The sequence below is a fragment of the Lonchura striata genome, chromosome 14 (genome assembly GCF_050655825.1).
Source record: "Lonchura striata isolate lonStrDom1 chromosome 14, ASM5065582v1, whole genome shotgun sequence".
Classification (NCBI taxonomy): domain Eukaryota; kingdom Metazoa; phylum Chordata; class Aves; order Passeriformes; family Estrildidae; genus Lonchura; species Lonchura striata.
In genome coordinates, this window is record NC_140716.1 from 2,200,967 (window position 1) to 2,220,530 (window position 19,564).

The 19,564-nt window shown below is 49.7% G+C and overlaps 1 protein-coding gene across 1 annotated transcript in view; it reads left to right on the forward strand.

Moving 5' to 3' along the window:
* Positions 1 to 323: 323 nt before the first annotated feature.
* The window catches only part of CACNA1H (calcium voltage-gated channel subunit alpha1 H), a 163,572-nt gene continuing 144,331 nt past the window's right edge, over positions 324 to 19,564 (forward strand). The window contains exons 1-2 of the mRNA XM_085592084.1: positions 324 to 448; positions 695 to 1,043. Of these exons, the coding sequence (XP_085448210.1) occupies positions 713 to 1,043 (331 nt within the window). The 5' untranslated portion in view covers positions 324 to 448; positions 695 to 712. The remainder of the gene's footprint in view (positions 449 to 694; positions 1,044 to 19,564) is intronic.

Below are 19,564 nucleotides of genomic sequence, written 5' to 3' on the forward strand. Positions count from 1 at the left end.
ATGCGGGGCTGCCCCGGCTCCTCCCGGCCCCCGCCCCGCCGCCCCCGCTCTGCCCTCCCCTCGCTCTCCCTCCTCCCCCGGTAAATCCGAAGTTTCCTGTTGGGCACGGGCGAAGCTCGGCGGAGCTGCCTCCTCCTCGCTCCTTGGGATTTACCGTCGGGAGAGGCTCGGGAAGGGCCCCCGCCACCTCCTCTTCCTCCTCCTTCTCCTGCTCTTCCTCCTCCTCCTCCTCCTCCTCCTCTCCCCAGCCTTCCTCCATCCTCCATCCCCGCGGGCGGGCGCCGCACGCCGAGCCCCAACCCCTCCCTTCCCCCTCCCCTCGCTGGATTTTGGGGGTGTCACCGTGCCTGGGTGGGCTGGAGGGGCTCGGCCACCCCCCGGAGCCGCGATTGTCGCCGGTCCCATGTGAGCTGCAAGGCACGGCTATGCCCCTGGGGACACCGCTAAGGTAGGACACTCCGCAGGAATCCTCCATCCCCCCAAACCCAAACGCCAGGAGGCTCCTCCGGGCTCTCCCCAAAGGGTGGGGGGCACCCCCAGCTCGCTTTGCGGGGCGGCAGCGGCCGCGCCCGGGCGGAGGCTCGACCTCCCCCCGCCCGCCTTTGTTGTGGCTGGAGCGCCGGGACCCGGCGGAGCATCCCCGGGAGCGGCGGGGCCGGGGGCCCGGCCCTGACCCGCTGCCCTCGCCCCGCAGGTGCCGCTGGCCGCGACCATGAGCGCCGGCGAGAGCCGGGAGCCGCCGCGCCCGGCCGAGGTGCGGGTGCCCATCACGGCGCTGCCGGCGCCGCGCCGCCCCGCCGAGCAGCCGCCCGAGGATGCCGGCAGCGGCTCCGGCAGCGGCTCCGGCAGCGGCTCCGGCTCCGGCAGCGGCTCCGGCAGCGGCTCCGGCTCCGGCAGCGGCTCCCCCGGCCGAGAGCCGCCCGCCGAGCTGGGCTCCGAGGAGGAGGAGCAGGTGCCTTACCCGGCGCTGGCACCCACCGCCTTCTTCTGCCTCAAGCAAACCACCCGCCCGCGCAGCTGGTGCCTCAGGCTGGTCTGTAACCCATATCCTTTCCCTCGGGACACCCCCGGGACACCGCGGCACCCCCGGGACACCGCGGCACCCCCCGGGACACCGCGGCACCCCCGGGACCCTCCCCGTGGCCGGAGCATCCCGGCGGAGCTGCGCGTCCCCGCTGCCGGCGGCGCCCGGGGATGCCACGGAGCCACCGGAGTGTCCTCGGTGTGTCCCCAGTGCCGGCTCGGAGAGGGGGACAAGGGGGATTTGTGGCAGCGGGACACGCAGGGAGCGTGTCCCCCGTGCCCCCCGTGCCCCCCGTGTCCCCTGTGCCCCCCGTGCCCCCGTGTCCCCCGTGTCCCCCGTGTCCCCCGTGCCCCCCGTGTCCCCGTGTCCCCCGTGTCCCCGTGTCCCCCGTGTCCCCCGTGTCCCCGTGCCCCCCGTGCTGGGGACACGCCAAGCTCCCGCAGCGGCTCCGTGCGAGTGTCGGGACGGGCAGGACGGAGCCGCTCGGGGGGCGCGGAGCCGCCGCCCCCCGAAAATTCCCAGCGGGGAAAAAAATCCCTCAACTCCACTGGCCGCCCGCTGGGATGGGAATCCTCGCAATTCCAAAGGCGACCTCGGTTTTGTCGGGATGCCGGGGGGGATCAGCCCCTCCGCTGTTTTTATGTAAGAGCCGCGAGTGCACGGGAGCTTTCCCGACGGGGACAAATGGAGCTGGAGTTGCTTTGGGAAAGGCGAATTCCCGAAAAGTCCCCTCCGCTTTTGTTCTGCTGCAACTTGCAGGGAAGGAAGGGAACAGTGAATCCCTTAAATCTCCGCCGTTCCCGGTGTCCTTTCCCGGCTTTAGGGATGTTAAATAATCATCCAGCAGCGTTTTCCTCCGGCTCGTGACATCCAGGAGATGGAATTTTCCCCGGAATGCTGGGTGCGAGCGAGAGTTGTCCGTTTGTGCCCGGAATCTTTGGGAAGTGAGCTTTTAACACGGGCATTGTGTGGAGAATTCCTGCTTTTCCCTGCCCCCCATCCCCGCCTGCCTCTCTCCCCGTTATTTATTAATTTATTAGCCCCATTATTTATTAATAAGCTGATTATTGATCTGCCTCAGCTCCCCACACAAACCCCTGGTTCTCCCCGGCAGCCAGCCCAGCAGGAATTGCACATTCCTCCCGGGAATGCTGCCCCGGGCTGGGAACTGCAGGAATATTCAGAGTTAAAATCCCACGTTTTTTATGGATTTGGGGCTCCTTTTGTTTTGCACAAAACGTTGACCAACTTTGGTTCTGTAGCGATTCCTAAAAACACTCAGGGAATTCATTAAGGGTTGGATTTAGTCGGGAAAAATCCCTTTCCCAAATTCTTTTCTCTGGAAAACGGAGCTCCTTGGCCCCAGCTGATTTCTCGGCTCTGCTCGCCTTGGGTGAAGTCTCTGCTTGCAGCAAATCTGGGTTTAAATTCCTCTTCCTAAAGTGCTCCTTGCTGGTTAAGCCAGGCCTAACATCGCCAGAGCCCTCCTGGGTGCTCATTCCAACGTTCCCGAGAGCCTGGATGCTGGAAAAAAGGGATTTGGGGCAACTGCAATTGGGATTTCCAGCCCTGAGGGGGGAACCTGGACTGTGCAAAGGTGGAAGGGAGGAGCTGATGCTTAAATATTCCACAGAATTCCATAAGAAAAATGGGATGGAGCTGGCCTTGGGGAGGGCACTGTGTTGTCACAGGCAGGAGTGAGTCAGGATGGATTTATTCCCTAATCCAGGTGCTGGTGATGGAAAACTTTGGGAGTCTGTGGGAGGAAAAGTCGTTTCCTTTGGCTCTGGGGGAATCTCCGGGTTTGGCATTCCCGAAATCTCCTCTGGCAGGAGGAGAATTCCAAGGAGAGGGTTCAGGTGTGCTCAGCCTGGGCTTGGATTTTCCTGCTGGGAATTGCCAGCAGAGCACCTGCCTTTCCCAACCCTCCCCATCCGACAAAACAGCAGCTGGAAATGGGGATGGATTGTGAACAGCCAAGCAGGAATTCATAGAATTCCCAGGATTTCAGTGCTGGTGCGCTTGGATGGCAGCAGGAGGGGTGAGCTCCTTGCTGGGATTTATTCCCGTTTTCCCAGTCTCCAAAATCAAATCCCTGGATTCAATTTTTCAGGAAGAGCTGGTTGGGATTTTTGGAGACACCTCAGAGCAGGATCTGGGTCTGGGTGTGTTGGAAACACCTGGAAACTGGGAACTTGAGAAAAATTCCATGGAGTGGGACACTTGGGAAGCAGCTGGATGAGGAGCACGGCTGGATCAGTGCACTGAGGGCTGGAATTCCTGGGAGATTTTCCACAGGCAAAATCCCACAGAGGGCATTTGTGGCTGTGTGGGGTTGGATTCTCTTCCCGCCCTTCCTGAAGGACAAATCCATAAACCAGGAAAAGGAGTGTTGGGTTTTCCTTAGGACTTATGGAAGGGAGGGATGGGAATTGGGAATGCTCCCAAAATCCTCGGATCTTCCCAAGGTGCCCTCCTTGGATGGAGCTTTTTGGTTGTTTTTTCCCAGGGAAGTTGTCCTTGCTCCCACTGGGATTGATTTGGTGGGAAGAGGGAAAGGTCTTGCTTGTGCCCTCCAATTCCCACATCCCTCTTTTCCCTGTGCCTGCTGGTTTGGGAATTCTCCTCCTGTGAAATTCCAATTCCAGGGTCCAGTTTCCCACAGCTCCTTTAGGCTGATCCCATGCTGGGAATGGAGCTGCCTTCGGACGAGGCACCCAAAATTCCAACTGCGCTTCCATCCAACAAACCCCGTGGGGATCTCCCTTCCCAAGCTAGATTTTCCAAGAGCTGCCAGCCACTCCAGATATTTTTGGGAATCGGAGCCACCCCGGTCCTGTGGCCCAGAGCAGGTGGGAATCTTCCCAAAAAACCTGATTGGTGCGGAGCTTAAAGCAGGAAGGGGTCACTGGGAGGCTTTGGAATGGCTAAAAAAAGCTGGAGCCGGGTTCTGGAGGGGACAGGTGGGGCGGGATCGGTTTACGGAGCCGCGAGCGTTCCCGGGAAACGTTCCCAGCCGGAGGCATCCACGGGAAAACGGGGATGGGGCAGATGGAGGAGCTGCACCTCGGGCTTCTGCCTCGGGAATGCTGAGAGCAACCTGGGAAAATGATCCTGGAACGGTTCCTGCTCTGCTTCCAGAGGTGTGGGTTAATGACGTATTCCAGTTGGGAATTCTTGAGGAAAAGGGCTGCTTTTGGGGGGTGGGAGCACTAATTAGGAGTGTGTTAATTCGATTAATCTGAGCAGGGACACTCTGCTGTCACTTTGACTCTGCAGTGGCATTCCCCGGATTTATTCCTGGATTTTCCGAGCTCAGGAATCTCTTCCCGACCTCCAGGGTCACCTCCAATCCCAATTCCCACCCCAAAATCACGGCCCACGACACACCAACAACCCAAACAGCATTTCTGGGATACAAGCCCTGATCCAAATGGAATTTTCCCTCAAACCGAGTTGGATTTTCCCTCTGTTTCCCTGCTGTGCTTTGAATTTCCCTTTTTTTTTTTTTTTTTTCTTTTAAATCCACCTAAAATTGGGAGCCGAGTTCTTTATTTTCCTTCGGATTGGATCTCCTACGTCTGTTTATTTCTGGAGGGCCGTGGGTGGCATTTTGTGCTGTTCCCGTGGGGATTTGGGATTTGCCACCCCTCGGGGTCATTCCCTGGCTTTTCCCCAGCGGATCCATGGAATGTCAAATGGGGTTTCCTTGAATATTTGGGATCAGCAAGGAAGGGATGAATCCATGGATGTCCTCAGGAGGGGTTGGGAGCACCTCCTGGATTTTTGAGTCATGGATGTGACTCTGGATGGGCTCTGATGTGGAGGAAAGCTTGGAATCCATCCCGGGACATCTCCAAGGGGTTTTCCCTTTGGAAAACTGGATAAAAATGGGATGGAGGGATGAGAGGCACAGCCCTGGGAATCTGCTTCCAAGCCTGGCTTTTTTAGGATCCCTTTATCCTAATCCATGTTTCATTGCCAATGGATTCCAGCGTTATCCGTCCCTGCAATCCCAAATCCAGGGTTTTTCACCGAAAATAGGAATTCAGTGATTCCAGGGTGGTTTTGGGACTGCTTTTCCTCTTCTCCTGATTTATTTTAAGTGATATATTTCCCTGGGCTGGATATTCCCTGGAAAATCCCTTCCAGTGCATCTCATTGGATTTTCCTGAAGATTCCTCATAATCTCTGGGAAATATCCTCAATTTATTCCCTATTCCAGACTAATTTCGGGGCAGTCTGATTCCCATTTTCCATGGTATTTATGGATGCATGGATCCATGGAAATCCCAGACTCCACTTGGCTTTTCCTGTTGCCTTCATTTCTTCCCCTCAAATTTGCTGGAATCAAGAAATCCCGGTCCAGTTTGGAGATTGGTTTGGAATTCTGGGATGTGGATTGAATCCAGGTGTGTTTCCCAGCATTTCAGGATGGCAAATTCCTTGGAAATGTGGACCAGTGTATCCCAGGAGCTGAACTGGGAATGCAGCAGATCCGAGGCTCCAGCTCATCCCTAGGGTTGGAAATTTTCCGTGGATATTTCCTGAATGACCATCCAGCTTCTCTGGGGTGTTTTGCTGGTTTTTAGGGATTTCTTCATGGAAAAATGGGATTGGATTGATTGAAATTCAGCTTTCCCTTGGCTTTGTGTTTGGGCCCTCGGCTGATCCCTTGGGATCCCTGACTTTTCCATGCTCCAAGTGGAATAATTCCATGGGGACGACTGGGATCGCTCTTGTTTGCTGTCAGTAAAGTGGGAATTGGGATTTTCTCCCTGGTTTTGCATGGATTTGGGATTTGTTTCCCAATCCCTGCAGCAGCCAAGAATTCCTGCTGCCCACTCAGAGTTTTCCCTGGATTTCCCTGCTGGTTCCCAGTCTGGGATCTCCTCGGGCTGCTGGAAATTCAGGAGGAATCTCAGGGATGCCCATCCAAAGTCATCCAGGTGTGTTTTCCTTTAATCCCTCAGAATTCCATCCCCTGGAGTGCCTGCCCAGTATTCCAGAGCTGGAATTCCTCATGTGAGGAATATTTTCTGAATATTTACACAGATGTTGGAAATTCAGATTTTCCTTTTAATTCTTAAGGCAGCAGCTGCTGGCTGGGGCAAATCCCTAAATCCCCAATCCTGAAATCCTTGGGATTTTAAGGAAAATACACTTTAGAGGGAATGTTTCACTTCCTGGGATAGGAGGGAAGTTACTCCAGAGTTATTCCATGATCCCACCTAGGAGTTAATTCCAGAACTTCCAATCCTTTTCCTGAAGCAGCACAGGAAGCTCCGTGTCCAGGGCTCTTCCCAACCTCCCTGGAAATCTGGGAATGGTCACTTTGGAGCGGACTTGGACAAAAAGCAGCTGGAAAAGACAATTTTCCCTTTTTTTCCCGGATAAAAATCCGGTCTGGGCACTGCAGCAGGAGCGGGGATTTGGCAGCGGATGAAACGCTCGGCTCCGGGATCTCATTTTCCCTCTTCCCATGGACAGATGGGAATTGTGTCAGCTCACAATGCTCCCGGTATTTGGTTGTTTTTCCCTGGAATTCCAGAGGAATGGGATGGCTCTGTGTGTGTGCGGCTATTCCAGGCAGGAATTCCAGCTGAGTCTCTGCTCCCAATCCCTTCCCTCCATCCCAGCGGGGAGGATTTGCCCGGATATGAAAAATCCTGGGAGATCTTGCTGGAAGCAGGAGCTGCTGTGTGGTTTTTTGGGATATCAGCCCCATTCCCGAGGGATGGGGGTGTTGGATGGATGTGACAGACAGGGATGTTTTGGAGGAGCATCCCGTGGGATTCGTGTGGAGCTCGTTGTACCCAAACTCTTTGATCCTCTCCGGCTGTTTGTTTGGATTTTCCTGCCGTCCCGGGAATTCCTGGGAGATTTGGGATCGGAACACAGGTGTTTCCATGGATTTCTGCTCCTGTCTCCAAGGATATGGAGAGAAGGAGGAACTGACACCTCTTTTATTGGGAATGACAGGGAGGGAAGGACGGGAGACAAAGCAAAATGTGGGATTTGGTGCCACAAATGGGAATTGCTTTGGGATTGGGAAAGGCTCATTCCAAGGGCTGCCAGCTCAGGTGGGATGGGGCTGTTGAATCCCAAATCCCAACCTGCCGGGGATCCCAAATCCATCTCCAGCTTCCCTTGGGACAGAGCTGAGGGCAAACGAGGCAGGATCATCCCTGCTGGAGTCACTTTAGGCCCAAGTTTAAGCCAGGTTTAACTCTGATTTCCTGAGACTCTGGAATTAGGGAGTTGGGAGCAGGGAGATTTGGGAACAAGGAAACTCGGGAATCAGGGAGTCTCAGGAATCGGGGAACGTCAGGGAATGCTCTTGGCCCGGCAGCGTGTCCTGATCCCGGCTCCTGCTGGATGTTCTCCAGGATTTCTGCACCTTCCAAAGGCTCCTGGAGCGCTCCAGTGCCAACAATTCCTGCTGCTCCAGACATCCCTGGGATCGTGTCTGCCTGGGAATGCTGGACCAGAATCCCTAAAAAGGCTCCAGGGCTGGGGCTGCCAAGAGGGATGAGCTCGATCTGGCTGCGCATCCTGTGGGGTTGGTTCCTCAGGAATTCTGGGATGTGCTGCCCTTTCCAGAGGGTTGGGAAGCCAAAAGCTCCGTTTTTTCACCAGGAGCCTGTCCCGAGCTCCTTTAGGCCAGATGTTGGGAAAAACTTGGTTTTTCCATGGGAATTCTCACCAGTCCATAAATATTACCAGGAATGGGATCTCCTCAGGTTGGAAGAAACCTGGATAAACGTGGAATTGTCTGGGATGACGTCAGTGCTTGGATTTACATCCTGGCAGATCCATGAATTTCCAGATGCTGTTTGCAGAGGACTGGGGAAGTTTGGGACAATGGCAGGAATGACGGAATTCCCACGGAAGGGGCGGGGCTGGATTCCCTTTGGAATGGTTGGAATTTCTCTATCCCAGGTCACCCAGTGGTGGCCCAGGCCAGAGCCAGCAGCTCCTCCCAGCCTTTGGAATACGGGTCCTGGAATATTCCTCAAGTGCCACCGTTAGACACAAATCCTTTGGATCTGATCCAGGTATCCCAGATTTTCTAGCAGTGCTTTTTTGGGATCAGTGCTTGGGATCTGAGCATTTTCCACCTCCCTTCCCAGTGATCTCGAGCATCCCTTTTATCCCAGAGCATTCCTGGATTCCCAGGGAATCCCTTGTATCCCAGACCAGGCTTGGAGAGAAATCCCAATTGTTATAAAACTCCTCTGGAGCAGTTCATATTCCAAGCACAGCCTAATTCCTTGAATTCTGTAGGGAAAATCCTCGGAGCGGGGTTGGGCTGAGCTCTGATTTGGGAAAATACGGATTTGGGAAAGGATTTGGAATTCCAGAGGTTTAATTTAGAGGAAAAACCTGTGGAATAGGAGGAAAAGAAAGTGAGGAAAAGGTTCTTTTCCAGCTGAGCTTAGCACAAATTCCATGGATTGATTCCTGCCTGGAATTTTGAGCATTGAAAGAGGGAAGGGACAGAATTTCCCAGGGATTTTGTAATTCAAGGATCAAGCGTTGCTGTCCCTTTGATTCCAGTTGGGAACAAGAGATGACAATGGAGAAAAGTTCAACTGGACTGGGAAAATGGGAATATTTTAATATTCCCTGCGTTGCTTGATTCCAGAGTGTGGAATTTCCAGGGAATTTCCCTTTAGCTGCTCCCAACAGAATGCTGCTCCAATCCTTCCCTCATTCCCAGGAATTTTGCTGTTAGAGCAGCGGATTTTCCACATTTTTCTCAAAAGTCCATCTCCTTCCCTGTCTTTTCCAAGTCAGATTCCCACCACTCCTCTCCCACCTGAGCCGGGATATCCACAGGAAAATTGGATTTCCTGGAAGTGCTGGAAAAGCTCCAGCCAGGGGATTTTCCAGGAGTGCTTTTTGTTTCCTGGGAAAGCCAGGAGGGAATTCCAAACCGGAGTTTGGATCTCACCTTCCTTCATCTCCCTTTTCCCACCTTTTCCACATCCTGCTCCTCTTGGAACCCCACCCAGCTTTTTTTAGGATGAGGAGGGAATTCCCAGTTTGAATCCAGGGAGAAAAAATTTATCCAAGGAATTGGGATTTGGCAGGACATGAGGGGACAGAGGAAGGGGAAAACCATGGAATTTTTTGCCTTTCCTCAGTTTTCAAGGCAAAATCTCATTTTTCCCTTTGAAAGCTGCTCTCAGGCCACAAAAAAATGGGAATTATCCCTCAAATCCTCATTTTATTTGAAATCCCAATTGGAAAAGGCGATTTGGGGACACGAGTGGGAATTTCGGCGCTGTTCCTTCATCCGTGTGCATTCCCGGTGAAATTCCCAAAGGATTTTCCACCCCCACGCCCAAGAAAAGTTGTTTGGGGTTTGGTTTTTTTTGGGATGGGGGGAAGGAAAGGAGGAATTAATGAGCTTGGAGCCGTTGCCATGGCAACCTGTTGCTAATGGATCTCTGGGGTTTCCTCTCCACCTCCAGCCACGTTTCCTGGGAATATCATTCCCATGGCAACGGATGGCGCTGATCCCTCCCGGCCACCGCCTCGGAAGGGCACAGAAAAGCTCCTTTTTCCATCATCCCGGGAATTTTTAGTGGGAAAAAACATTCCTGCTATTCCAGAGAGTTTTTTTGGAATGCTTGGAGTAAAAATTCCCAACTTGATCCTGTCTTTTTTTGGGAGTTTTTCATCCCAAATCCAACCCTCACTTCCCATGTGCTCTTTGCTGCCTCCTCTTCCTCGCCCTCCCCTTGAAGTTGGAATTCTGGGAGAAAAGCCCGGGAAAAGTGGGAATTCTATGGTGAGGGATAATGAGGCATGAGGGGATCCCCTTGACCTTGGAATCTGGGGAGAAAAACCTGGGAAAAGTGGGAATTTTGTGGCAGGATTATGAGGCACAGGGGGAACTGCTCATTCCTTTGAAAAATTCCCGTTCCCTTTCTGCGCTGGCTTTCCGTCGCCTTTGGATGATGAAGATTCCATCAAATTCCCTCCTCCCAGCCTGAGCTCTTCCCTCTTCCCAATCCAAATGGATTTCCTTGGATGAGCAGCACTCCCAGGAGCTGCTTTTCCAAGGAAAATTTGGTTTGTTTCTCTTTCAATCCAGGGAGGGTCACTCGGAGTCATTTTCCTGGAAATTCTCCAGGATTTTCCTGGAAAACTACTTTTCCTCTCTCCCATCCTTTCTCCAAAGTTTTCCTGTCCCGTGGCCATCTCTGGTGGATTCCTTGTTTTCCAGAGGCTTCTCGGGAATGGATGGCTTTGCTGAGGAGCCTGGAATGATTGGATCTGCATTTAGCCTCTTTATTCCAGAGATCCTGAAGTTCAAACGCTTTTCCAGCCTTTCCAGAGGCTCCGGCTCGATCCACCCTGGAATCCCAGGAGGATCAGCACCATTCCAACAGCAGGAGGATTTTTAGGGGTTTACAACCCAATCTGGTGCCTCTTGCTCTTCCTTTTCCCAAAATTATTCCTGGAATCCCGCTCCCAGCCGGTGTGGCCTCGCCGTTTTCCATGTCCATTCCGTGCCGGATTCCCAGTGGTGCCTGGAGAGGAAAGGTTGGATTTGAAGGAAATTTATGGATTCTGGCAGCTTTTCCAAGGATGTTCTGGCATCCTTGACCTTGGAGGAGAAGCTGGGCAGCACTGCAGGTTCCCACTTGGCTCCTTGGCATGAATTCCCAGCCTGTCAATCCCGAAAATGCTGATGTTGGGATTTTAGCGGAGCGTTAAAAATCCGGGATAATTACCTTGGAATTAGATCATTCCATGGGAGAGGTTCACAGCTGCTCCTTCCTAATCCGAGGTGCTGATTTAGGCTTTATTCCCGATTTCCTCTCCGATTGTTTAAAGGGAAAATAAATTGGCTCCATTAAAAGAAGATGGAATTCTTGCTTTTCCGGCAAATCTAGGCCGTGGTTAAATCCTTCCATGGTAAGAAAATCATTCCAATTATTGGAGAGGGAATTTTTTCCGTCCAAAGCTTAAGTGGTCACCCTCGGCTAAATTCCACCTTTTATCAACTTAATTGGAAAACATTAATTCCATGAAATAATCTGGGAATGCTGGGAAGGAATCGCCAGTTGCCAGGACAACCCATTTCTCCCTGGCTCCCTTTTTAATCCTTATTTTTTCCTCCCCCCTTTCTTTCTCCAATGTCACTTTGGATCATATCATCCTGACGGGAGATTTCATTATTTGGGAATTCAGGCAGCCTGGATTGAAAGGCAGAGTGATTTTTGGGAAGTTAATGGAATTTAGGGAGCTCTTCTTGTATCCGTGCCTGTCCTCCACGGAAGGTCACGGGGAGAAGTGGGAATGACTGGGACAGCTGGGAAATCAGTGGAAGCGAACGAGAGGCATCTCCTCCTTTATCCCAACACCTCATTCCAGCAGATTCCAGCTGGGAATGCCGTTGAATCCAAGTTGGATTTGTGACATGGGTCACGGCGTGGGATCCATGGGATCCACGAGATCCGTGAGCTTCTGGTCAGTGAAATTCCAGTGGCAGAGTGAGGGTGGCTCAAAGTCTGCTGGATCTAGGATTTTCCTGGAAAACCTCTTCCCTCTCTCCCATCCTTTCTCCTCCCCACTGGAATAATCGGGATTTCAGGTTGGGATGGAATTTTGGTTCATGAAGGAGGAAATAATTCCAGAGGAAGCCATGGACACAGGGCTGGATGTCACCTCAAAGGGAAGAGCTGGTGGCAGGTCCGTCCACATTCCATAGGAATGGATTGGACATTGGGAAAAGATGCCCGGGAAAAATCCCAACAAAGATCCAAAGCCTTCGGTGCTTCCTGGACCAGGCCAAATCCTAGAAATCCCTGGGTTTGGTCATTCCAAGGAAACCCTTGGCTCCATGTCCCAAGGGTTTGACATCCCGGGATGAGCTGTGGCTGTGTTGAAAATCCAAGGACAGGATTCCTCGTGCATTGCTGGGAAAAATGGGAAAAGCTCTGGAATACATCCAGGAATGGTGCAGCAGTGATTTCCAGGGAGATGACTTTGGAGCTGGATTTGGGGGCTGTTCCCACGTTCCTCAGTTGTCCCACAAGTCCCGGACTGCCAGCCCGGATGTTGGAATTTTGGGGGGAATAGGATGCTGTGGAATTTTGGGGAATAGACACACGACTTCAGAAGTTAGCCTGAAAAAGAAAAACCTCAAAAATAAGATTATTCCTGAAAAAAATTGGATTGCTTGGAGCCCACTGAAAACCCAGCCTCCCCAGCTCCGGCGGGGATAAATCCATTCATTCCGGCCTCGTTCCTGATCCATTATTTATGGCCCAACATTTGCTCTGGAAAACATCTCCGTGTGCTCACTGCCAGAACCTTTGGATCCCGCGGGATTTTCCCTGTTTAATGAGTCCCGGGGGCGGGAAGAGGGGTCGGGAGAGGGGGAGACTCTGAACGTCTCCGCTCGGGTTTTTCCTGCTCTGGGTTGCTCCAGTTTTGTAGGAATTCTCCTCCCACCCAGCGAGATCAAAGGAAAAAGGGAAAATAAATCCGCGGAGCCACTTGTTGGGATTTCCCTTTGGAGACACCTAAATTGCAGCTTTGCTTTTCCATCTGCTAATTATCCATTGTTGGATTTTTCCATTTAATTTGTTGGTTGTTCCCTTTTCTTTTTTTTTTTCCCCTTTAAATCCACTTTTTTCTGGGAGCACTCGGTTCTGCGGGAAGCTCATCCATCCCATCCCAAGGATGCTCTGGAATGAATCCATTTAGGATCATTCCCATTTTTCTGCCCCCTCCCTCACCCTCGTGGCTCTGGCTGCGATGGGATGATTTATTTTCCATTTGCCAAAGGATGGAATAATCCATATCCGTGTGCCTCCGGCTCTAATCCCTCTTTTTTTCCCCCGGGTGATTGCATTCTGTGTGGGAGGGGCTTTAAAGCTTTTTTTGGGTTTTTTGGGATTTGGAATTGAAAACTAAACTGGAAACGCAGAATGGAATGTGAGGAATATTTTGCTTGAATTTGTCCTTTCCCTTTGACTTGAATTCCAGATAAATCCGGGAATTGCTCCCTGCCCCCATCCTTCTCCCAACAGCCTCGGCCAAGGATCAAAAATCCAAATTCCTAAATAAGTAAGGAAGTCAGTGAAGCTTCCTGGCTCCATCCCCTCCATCCTGGAGAACTTTTTCCATGAACTGTGTGGATTCCATTTCCCTTTCCCGCCAATTTTGAGGGAATGAACCAGTCAGGCTCCTGGAAAAGGCAACTTTTCCAAGCTAAACAGAGGGAAGAAAGAGGATTTAGAGGAATTCCGGGGGAAGTTCCCAGCATTCCTGACCCATTTGCAGTTCCATGGGAATGTGGCAGTGCTGTTCAGTCTGTGCAGCCTCATTGATTCCCAATAAATCGTTGGGATCACTCGATCCCATTCCGTGTTCCCAGTCCAATGTCACCCATCCCACACGTCAGCGCTGGCTCCAAACACCCCAGGCAGTTTCCAGCCCTTCCCACATCTGGACTCCCAAAAGCCTTTTTTTATCCAGGTATTTCATGGAAAAATCCATCATTGTTTATTTTTAATCTCAATTTCCTTGTCAGATTTTGCGATTTTGGTGGTTTTCCTTTTTTCCTGAATTTTTATGGTTGGATGCTCCATCCTCCCTGTGTTAAGCAGGAAAGGCTGATGCTGGGATAAGGAAAATAAGAAATCCATGGATTTGGCTTGGCACAGGGACAGTGACCACACCAATGACACTTCCAGGGATCCAGGGGCAGCCACAGCTTCTCTGGGAATTCCATCCCATCCCCTCCTCACCCTCCCAGCTGGGAATTCCTTCCCAAATCCATTGAAACCTCCTCTCTCCCGGTTTAAAGCCATTCCCCTTTCCTGGGGGGGAGAGGAAGATTTTAAAGGAAAAAGGACTCTGGGAATATTTAAAATTTTTCCCTCTTTGAGCAAAATTCCTCCAAAATCTGACAAATCTTGGATAAAACCACGGGATTCCCCACAAACCTTGGCCTTTCCCTGTGCTGGGCAGGGAAGGAGCAGGATTGGCTCCAAGGAAAAGTTTGGGAAGAGCATGGAGATGTCAGGGTTTATCCAACGGAAGGGGAAAAATGCCCGGAACCCTTCAGTGTTCCCAAGGTTTGTCAGGAAATCTTTCCTAATGACTTCACTGCGCCTCTCCACCTGGAGTTCCGATGGGTTTGGAGGGAAGGACGTCAGAAAAGATGGATCACATTGGGAATTCAACGAGGACTCCGGCCAATTTTCCTTTGCAATCCAATTTCCACAGGCAGGATGTGCCACTGGAAATGCCAGGGCTATTTATGGATCCTGGGATCAAGGGGAAACGTCGAAAAGTTTGGAATTTGGGCAGCTTTATCGGGATTTGCGAGGAGGGAGAAGCTGTTAATGCTGGGAATGGTCTGGAGGGAGCCGGGGGACACATCCAGCCCCATTCCCTGGCTGAGGAATCCCAAATCCTGCTCCTTCCTTGCCCTTTGCTCTCCCTGGGTCATCCACATGTGGGGCTTTTCCAGGAGAAACCTCCCAGCAGGGCTCCAATCTAAACAGTGGCAGCATCCCAGGATTTCCGCAGCTCCAAACTCTTGGAGCAGCTTCCAGCTGGAATTAGGAGCCCTTGGGAATTCGGAATCCCAAGCAGTTCTTTTGTCATTGTCAAACTCCCACCTGGAATTTGCTTGGAATTTGCTCTGGCTGTATTGGAAAGCTGAAACGCGTGGAGTGCAAGAGTTCCTGGGATTGGAGCATTTCTAGGAGTTTTTCCCATTTTTTCCAAATTTTTTTGTGGCTGTACAAAGCTCCCACCTCTGGTAGTTGATCTCTCCATGGATCCGTGTTTTGTGCAATCCAAAATCTGCACCTGCAGGGATCACACTGGGAATTCCTGCTGGCAGACTCAGATGGTGCATCCAGAATTCCCTGATTTTTTTGGGGGTTGGATCAGAAAGGAAGAGGAATATTCCCTCTGCTCCATGAGTGTGTGAGCAGGGAAGGGCTGATCCATGGGGAAAACTGGCAGAGATTCCCAGGAAAGCTGTGGTTGTCCCTGGATCCCTGGTAGCATCCAAAACTTCCCAGTTCAACGGGATCATCCCCTGGATTGTGATGGGGGATTTGGGATCATTAGGGCAGGATTTGATCCTGGATATGTCGGTGTTGTATCCATGGAAATCAGCTCCTCATGTCCTAAGGGACAGGAGGAAAAGCAGGAAGAGAAGTGGGAAAACCGAAGCTTTTCCATCCTTGCTGTCCCTGTTTTCACAGGATGGAAACATCCTGCTCCAACCATAAATCCTGAGCCCCGGGGGGAATTTTTTTCCCTCTGGAAATGGAATTTTGTGCCGGCACAACCTGGCAACCCACCCACGTCGGAGGCCGAGTTATCCAATAATTATTGGATATTGGACTGGGAGCAGCTTCCTCTGCATCCCTGGGCTATTGATCCTCGGAGTATCCCAGGATTAGAAATGCAGGGAAGGAAATGGGAATTGGCATTTCAAAGGTAGCTCTGCTGGGGATAAAAATGGGATCATTTCCTCTGGAACAACGGCAAATCCGGGCTGATCCATCGGGGATGGGGATGTGGGGAATTCATGGAATCGTGGAATGGTGGGGGTGGGAAGGGGCCTTGAAGATCATTTTGTTCCAACCCCAACGTTTCCCACTATCCCAGGGTGCTCCAAGTGTCCAACCTGGCCTTGGATGTTCCAGGGATGAGGCAGCCATAGATTTTCTGGGAATCTGGGGCCTCACCACCTTCCCAGCCAGGAATTCTTTCCCAATATTCCATCTAAACTTTCCCTCTGGCACAGAAGCCCCACCCATACCCCGTGGACATGCAGCATCCCCTTCTCCAGGAACCTCAGATCACTTCCCAAATCCTTCCGAGATCCCAGGAGCGGGCTCATTGCTTAAAATGAGCTGGGAATTTCATCCCAGAGTTAAATTCCAGTCAAATTCCCATTCTCAGGAATTTTCTGGCTGCTTTGGAGAAGGAAAAGCATCTTAAAACCCAATGTTATTGACTCATCCTCTCCCACACATCCTGCAAATCTGGCTTTGGGAAAAGCTGGAATTTTGTGGATGGGAAGGATCCCTTTGGAGCAGGAGCTGGCTCCAGGCCGGCTCCTGTCTCCCATGGGATGATGGTGCTGAGGATTTTGGGAATATTTAGGTTCAGAGGCTCTGGAAATCCCCACTCCAGAATTTGCAGTTGGGTATTGGAGCTTCCCGCTGATCCTGGCTTTTCTTAGGGATAACTCTGCCTCTTGGGAAGCCAGTTTCTTTTGGAATTGGATTCAGCTGGTTTAAAACTTTGGTAAATTTAGATTTTGGCTGTGGAGATGCTGGATTTGGATGGTTTTTTCCTGGAAATGGGACATTTATCCCTGAAAACAATCGCTGGTGCTGTGGGTGATGTGGGATTTCTGCTTTTCCACGCTGCTTTCCCAGGCTGTGTCCATTAAATCCCAGAAAAATCTCTTTTCTCTGCTCCCCTGTGACGCTTCCGCCTGATTTTTCCTTTCCCTTTATCCTCCCATCCCCTCTCCCGCCTTTCCCTGCTCCACTTTTCCCAGGAGTTCAACCCCTGGTCACAGCCTGGTCAGAGCAGGATTGAAACGAGGCCAGGCTTTGTCCCAGTTGGAAAATGAGGAATATTTTTGCTCTTGGAAAACATTCCCGATGTCACTTCACGTTAGACACGACAACACTGCCAGCACATTCCCGGTGTCTGCTGGAAAATCAGGGATTTCTGCTGGAAAATCAGGGATTTCTGCTGGAAAGTCAGTCAGGGTTTTCTGCTGGAAAATCAGGGATTTCTGCTGGAAAGTCAGTCAGGGTTTTCTGCTGGAAAATCAGGGATTTCTGCTGGAAAATCGAGGATTTCTGTAGGTAAATCAGGGATTTCTGCTGGAAAATCAGGGATTTCTGCCTTTTCCAAGAAAAGCCATTTGCTCAGCAGGCAGGAATTTCTCCTCTGCTGCTTTTCCAGGTTATTTTTCCTGGGAAAAAAATCTCTCCTTTAGGGAGAAGGGATGGGATTGCTGGGAATGGGAGAGTTTCAAACATGCTGGGACTCGAGGATTTGGCCACGACCAAACTCTTGCTTTATTCCTATTGGGATTTTTGGGAATCATCGGAAATCCCGTGGGATTTAAGGCTGAGGAAGGGGAATGGGGAGGGGAAAGAGCATGGAATGTTTGGATTGGGATCAAAGGTTGGGATCAGCTTAACCTGGGCTGCTGATCCCTGATCCCAGGGATCCCAAATCCCCCTTTTCCATGGAGCAAAGGTTGGGAATGCAGCCCTGCCAGGGGCTGCTGCATCTTCCAGAATTCCACCCCAAAATTCAGAATTCCAGCCTCGAAGCTGGATTTCCCTGGATTTGTGGAGTCCCCAGGGCATCCAGAATTCCATGGCTGATCTCCCGTCTAAAGGGGCTGGAAAACAGCAAAAAAAATCCTTTGATTCCCAAATCCAGGCCTGGATTCCCAACTCCTCCAGGGATCTTTAGGAGGGAGCAGAAGTTTTGGAGCTGCTTCGTAGGGCAGGATCAGGACAACTGCAGCATTTCCATGATCCCAGGTTTCTTTGGGAATATTTTGGTGATAATGAATCCCCATTCCCAGCACTCCCAGACTCTCCAGGTGCTGCTGGATCTCCAGCTGCTCAGAGCCATAAATATGGAATTTGTGTCAGCTTTATCCCTTCGGATTGGCACCCAGAGGAGGGAAAATGCCTGATCCAGCATTTCTGTCCTGGAAAAAAATCCCAAAGCCAGCGATTTTGGATGTCAGGAAAGCCTTTGGTGTCCAAGGCTGTCATTTTGATCTCCTCTGGTTTTCCTTCCTGAGTGGAAAGAAGTGAATGTGCCCTGGAAATCTGGGAAGTGCTGGGAAAATCATTTTTTTATAACCCTCTTAGACAATCTAAAAAAAAACCCCAACAATTTCTGGGAATTTTGAGAATTGGATTTGAGGGGTGTGGGGAGTGTCCACATCCCACCAGTGGGAATACTGGGATGCACTGGGGCACTGTGGAATCCCTGGAAGAGGAAGAAGCAGCAAATTCCCACTTTTTGCTCCTGCACATCTATCCCATGATAATTCATTTAAAAATATAAACCATCTAGAAAAAGTTTAATAAACATACTCGCTAGTTATTTATTAACCAATAAACAAAATTTTAGTAGATTGCGAACTAATTAAATTTAACCCAGTGCCTTTTAATATTCCTATAAATATAAGCTAGGTAAATAAAAATTCAACCATTTTACATTAAAAAAAACCCCAAATATCTCATTCATTTCCATATTACAACACAGCTCCTCTTTTCCACACCTTGGAAAACCTTGGAGAGGCTGGAGCAGGGGAAATTCTGCATCCCACTGTGAAAAACACTAATTACTTGGGTTTTTTTTAAAAAAAATCTTAAAAATTTATTAGCAATAAAATAGCTATCAAAAATAGCAATAAAATTAGAGTAATAAAAATTCGGACACTGAGGATCAGGACATTGGGAGACAATAAAAAGCAAAGAATTTCGGATATCCGGATGGTTTTGGGCACCCAAACCACGCCTTGGGAGCAAAGGGATCACCTTAAAAGCAGCAGCCTGTTGCATATTCATATATCTCATGCATGATATGTAAATTTCTCGCAAAACTGCATTTAACACGCGACTTAGGAAAATTTATACAGTATAAAGAGCATAGTTCTTATTTTAACATTGTTATAACCTAAAACTGTATTTAAAACACAACTTAAGAAAATTAATACAGTATAAATAACATAGTTTTTATTTTAACATTGTGTTATAACCTAAAACTGCATTTAAAATGTGACTTAAGAGAATTAATACAGCATAAAGAGCATCATTTTTATTTTAACATTATTATAACCTGAAACTGCATTTGACACATGACTTAAAAGAATTAATACAGTATAAAGAGCATATTTTTTATTTTAACATTGTTATAACCTAAACCTGTATTTAACACGATTTAAGAAAATTAACGCAGTATAAAGAGCATAGTTTGTATTTTAACATTGTGTTATAACCTAAAACTGTATTTAAAATGTGACATAAGATAATTAATACAGTATAAAGAGCACAGTGTTTATTAGGAAAATTAATACAGTATAAATAAATAGCATAGTTTTTATTTTAACATTGTGTTATGACCTAAAACTGTATTTAACACGCGACTTAGGAAAATTTATACAGTATAAAGAGCATTTTTTTTATTTTAACATTGTTATAACTTAAAACTGTATTTAACATGCAACTTAGGAAAATTAATACAGTATAAAGAGCATAGTGTTTATTTTAACATTGTTATGACCTAAAACTGTATTTAACACGCAACTTAGGAAAATTAATACAGTATAAAGAGCATAGTGTTTATTTTAACATTGTTATGACCTAAACCTGTATTTAACACGCGACTTAAAGAAACTGTGCTCTTTATGCTGTATTAATTTTCTTTTTAACCTTGTGTTATGGCCTAAAACCGCATTTAACGCGCGACCTCAGCGAACGAGCGCAGCAC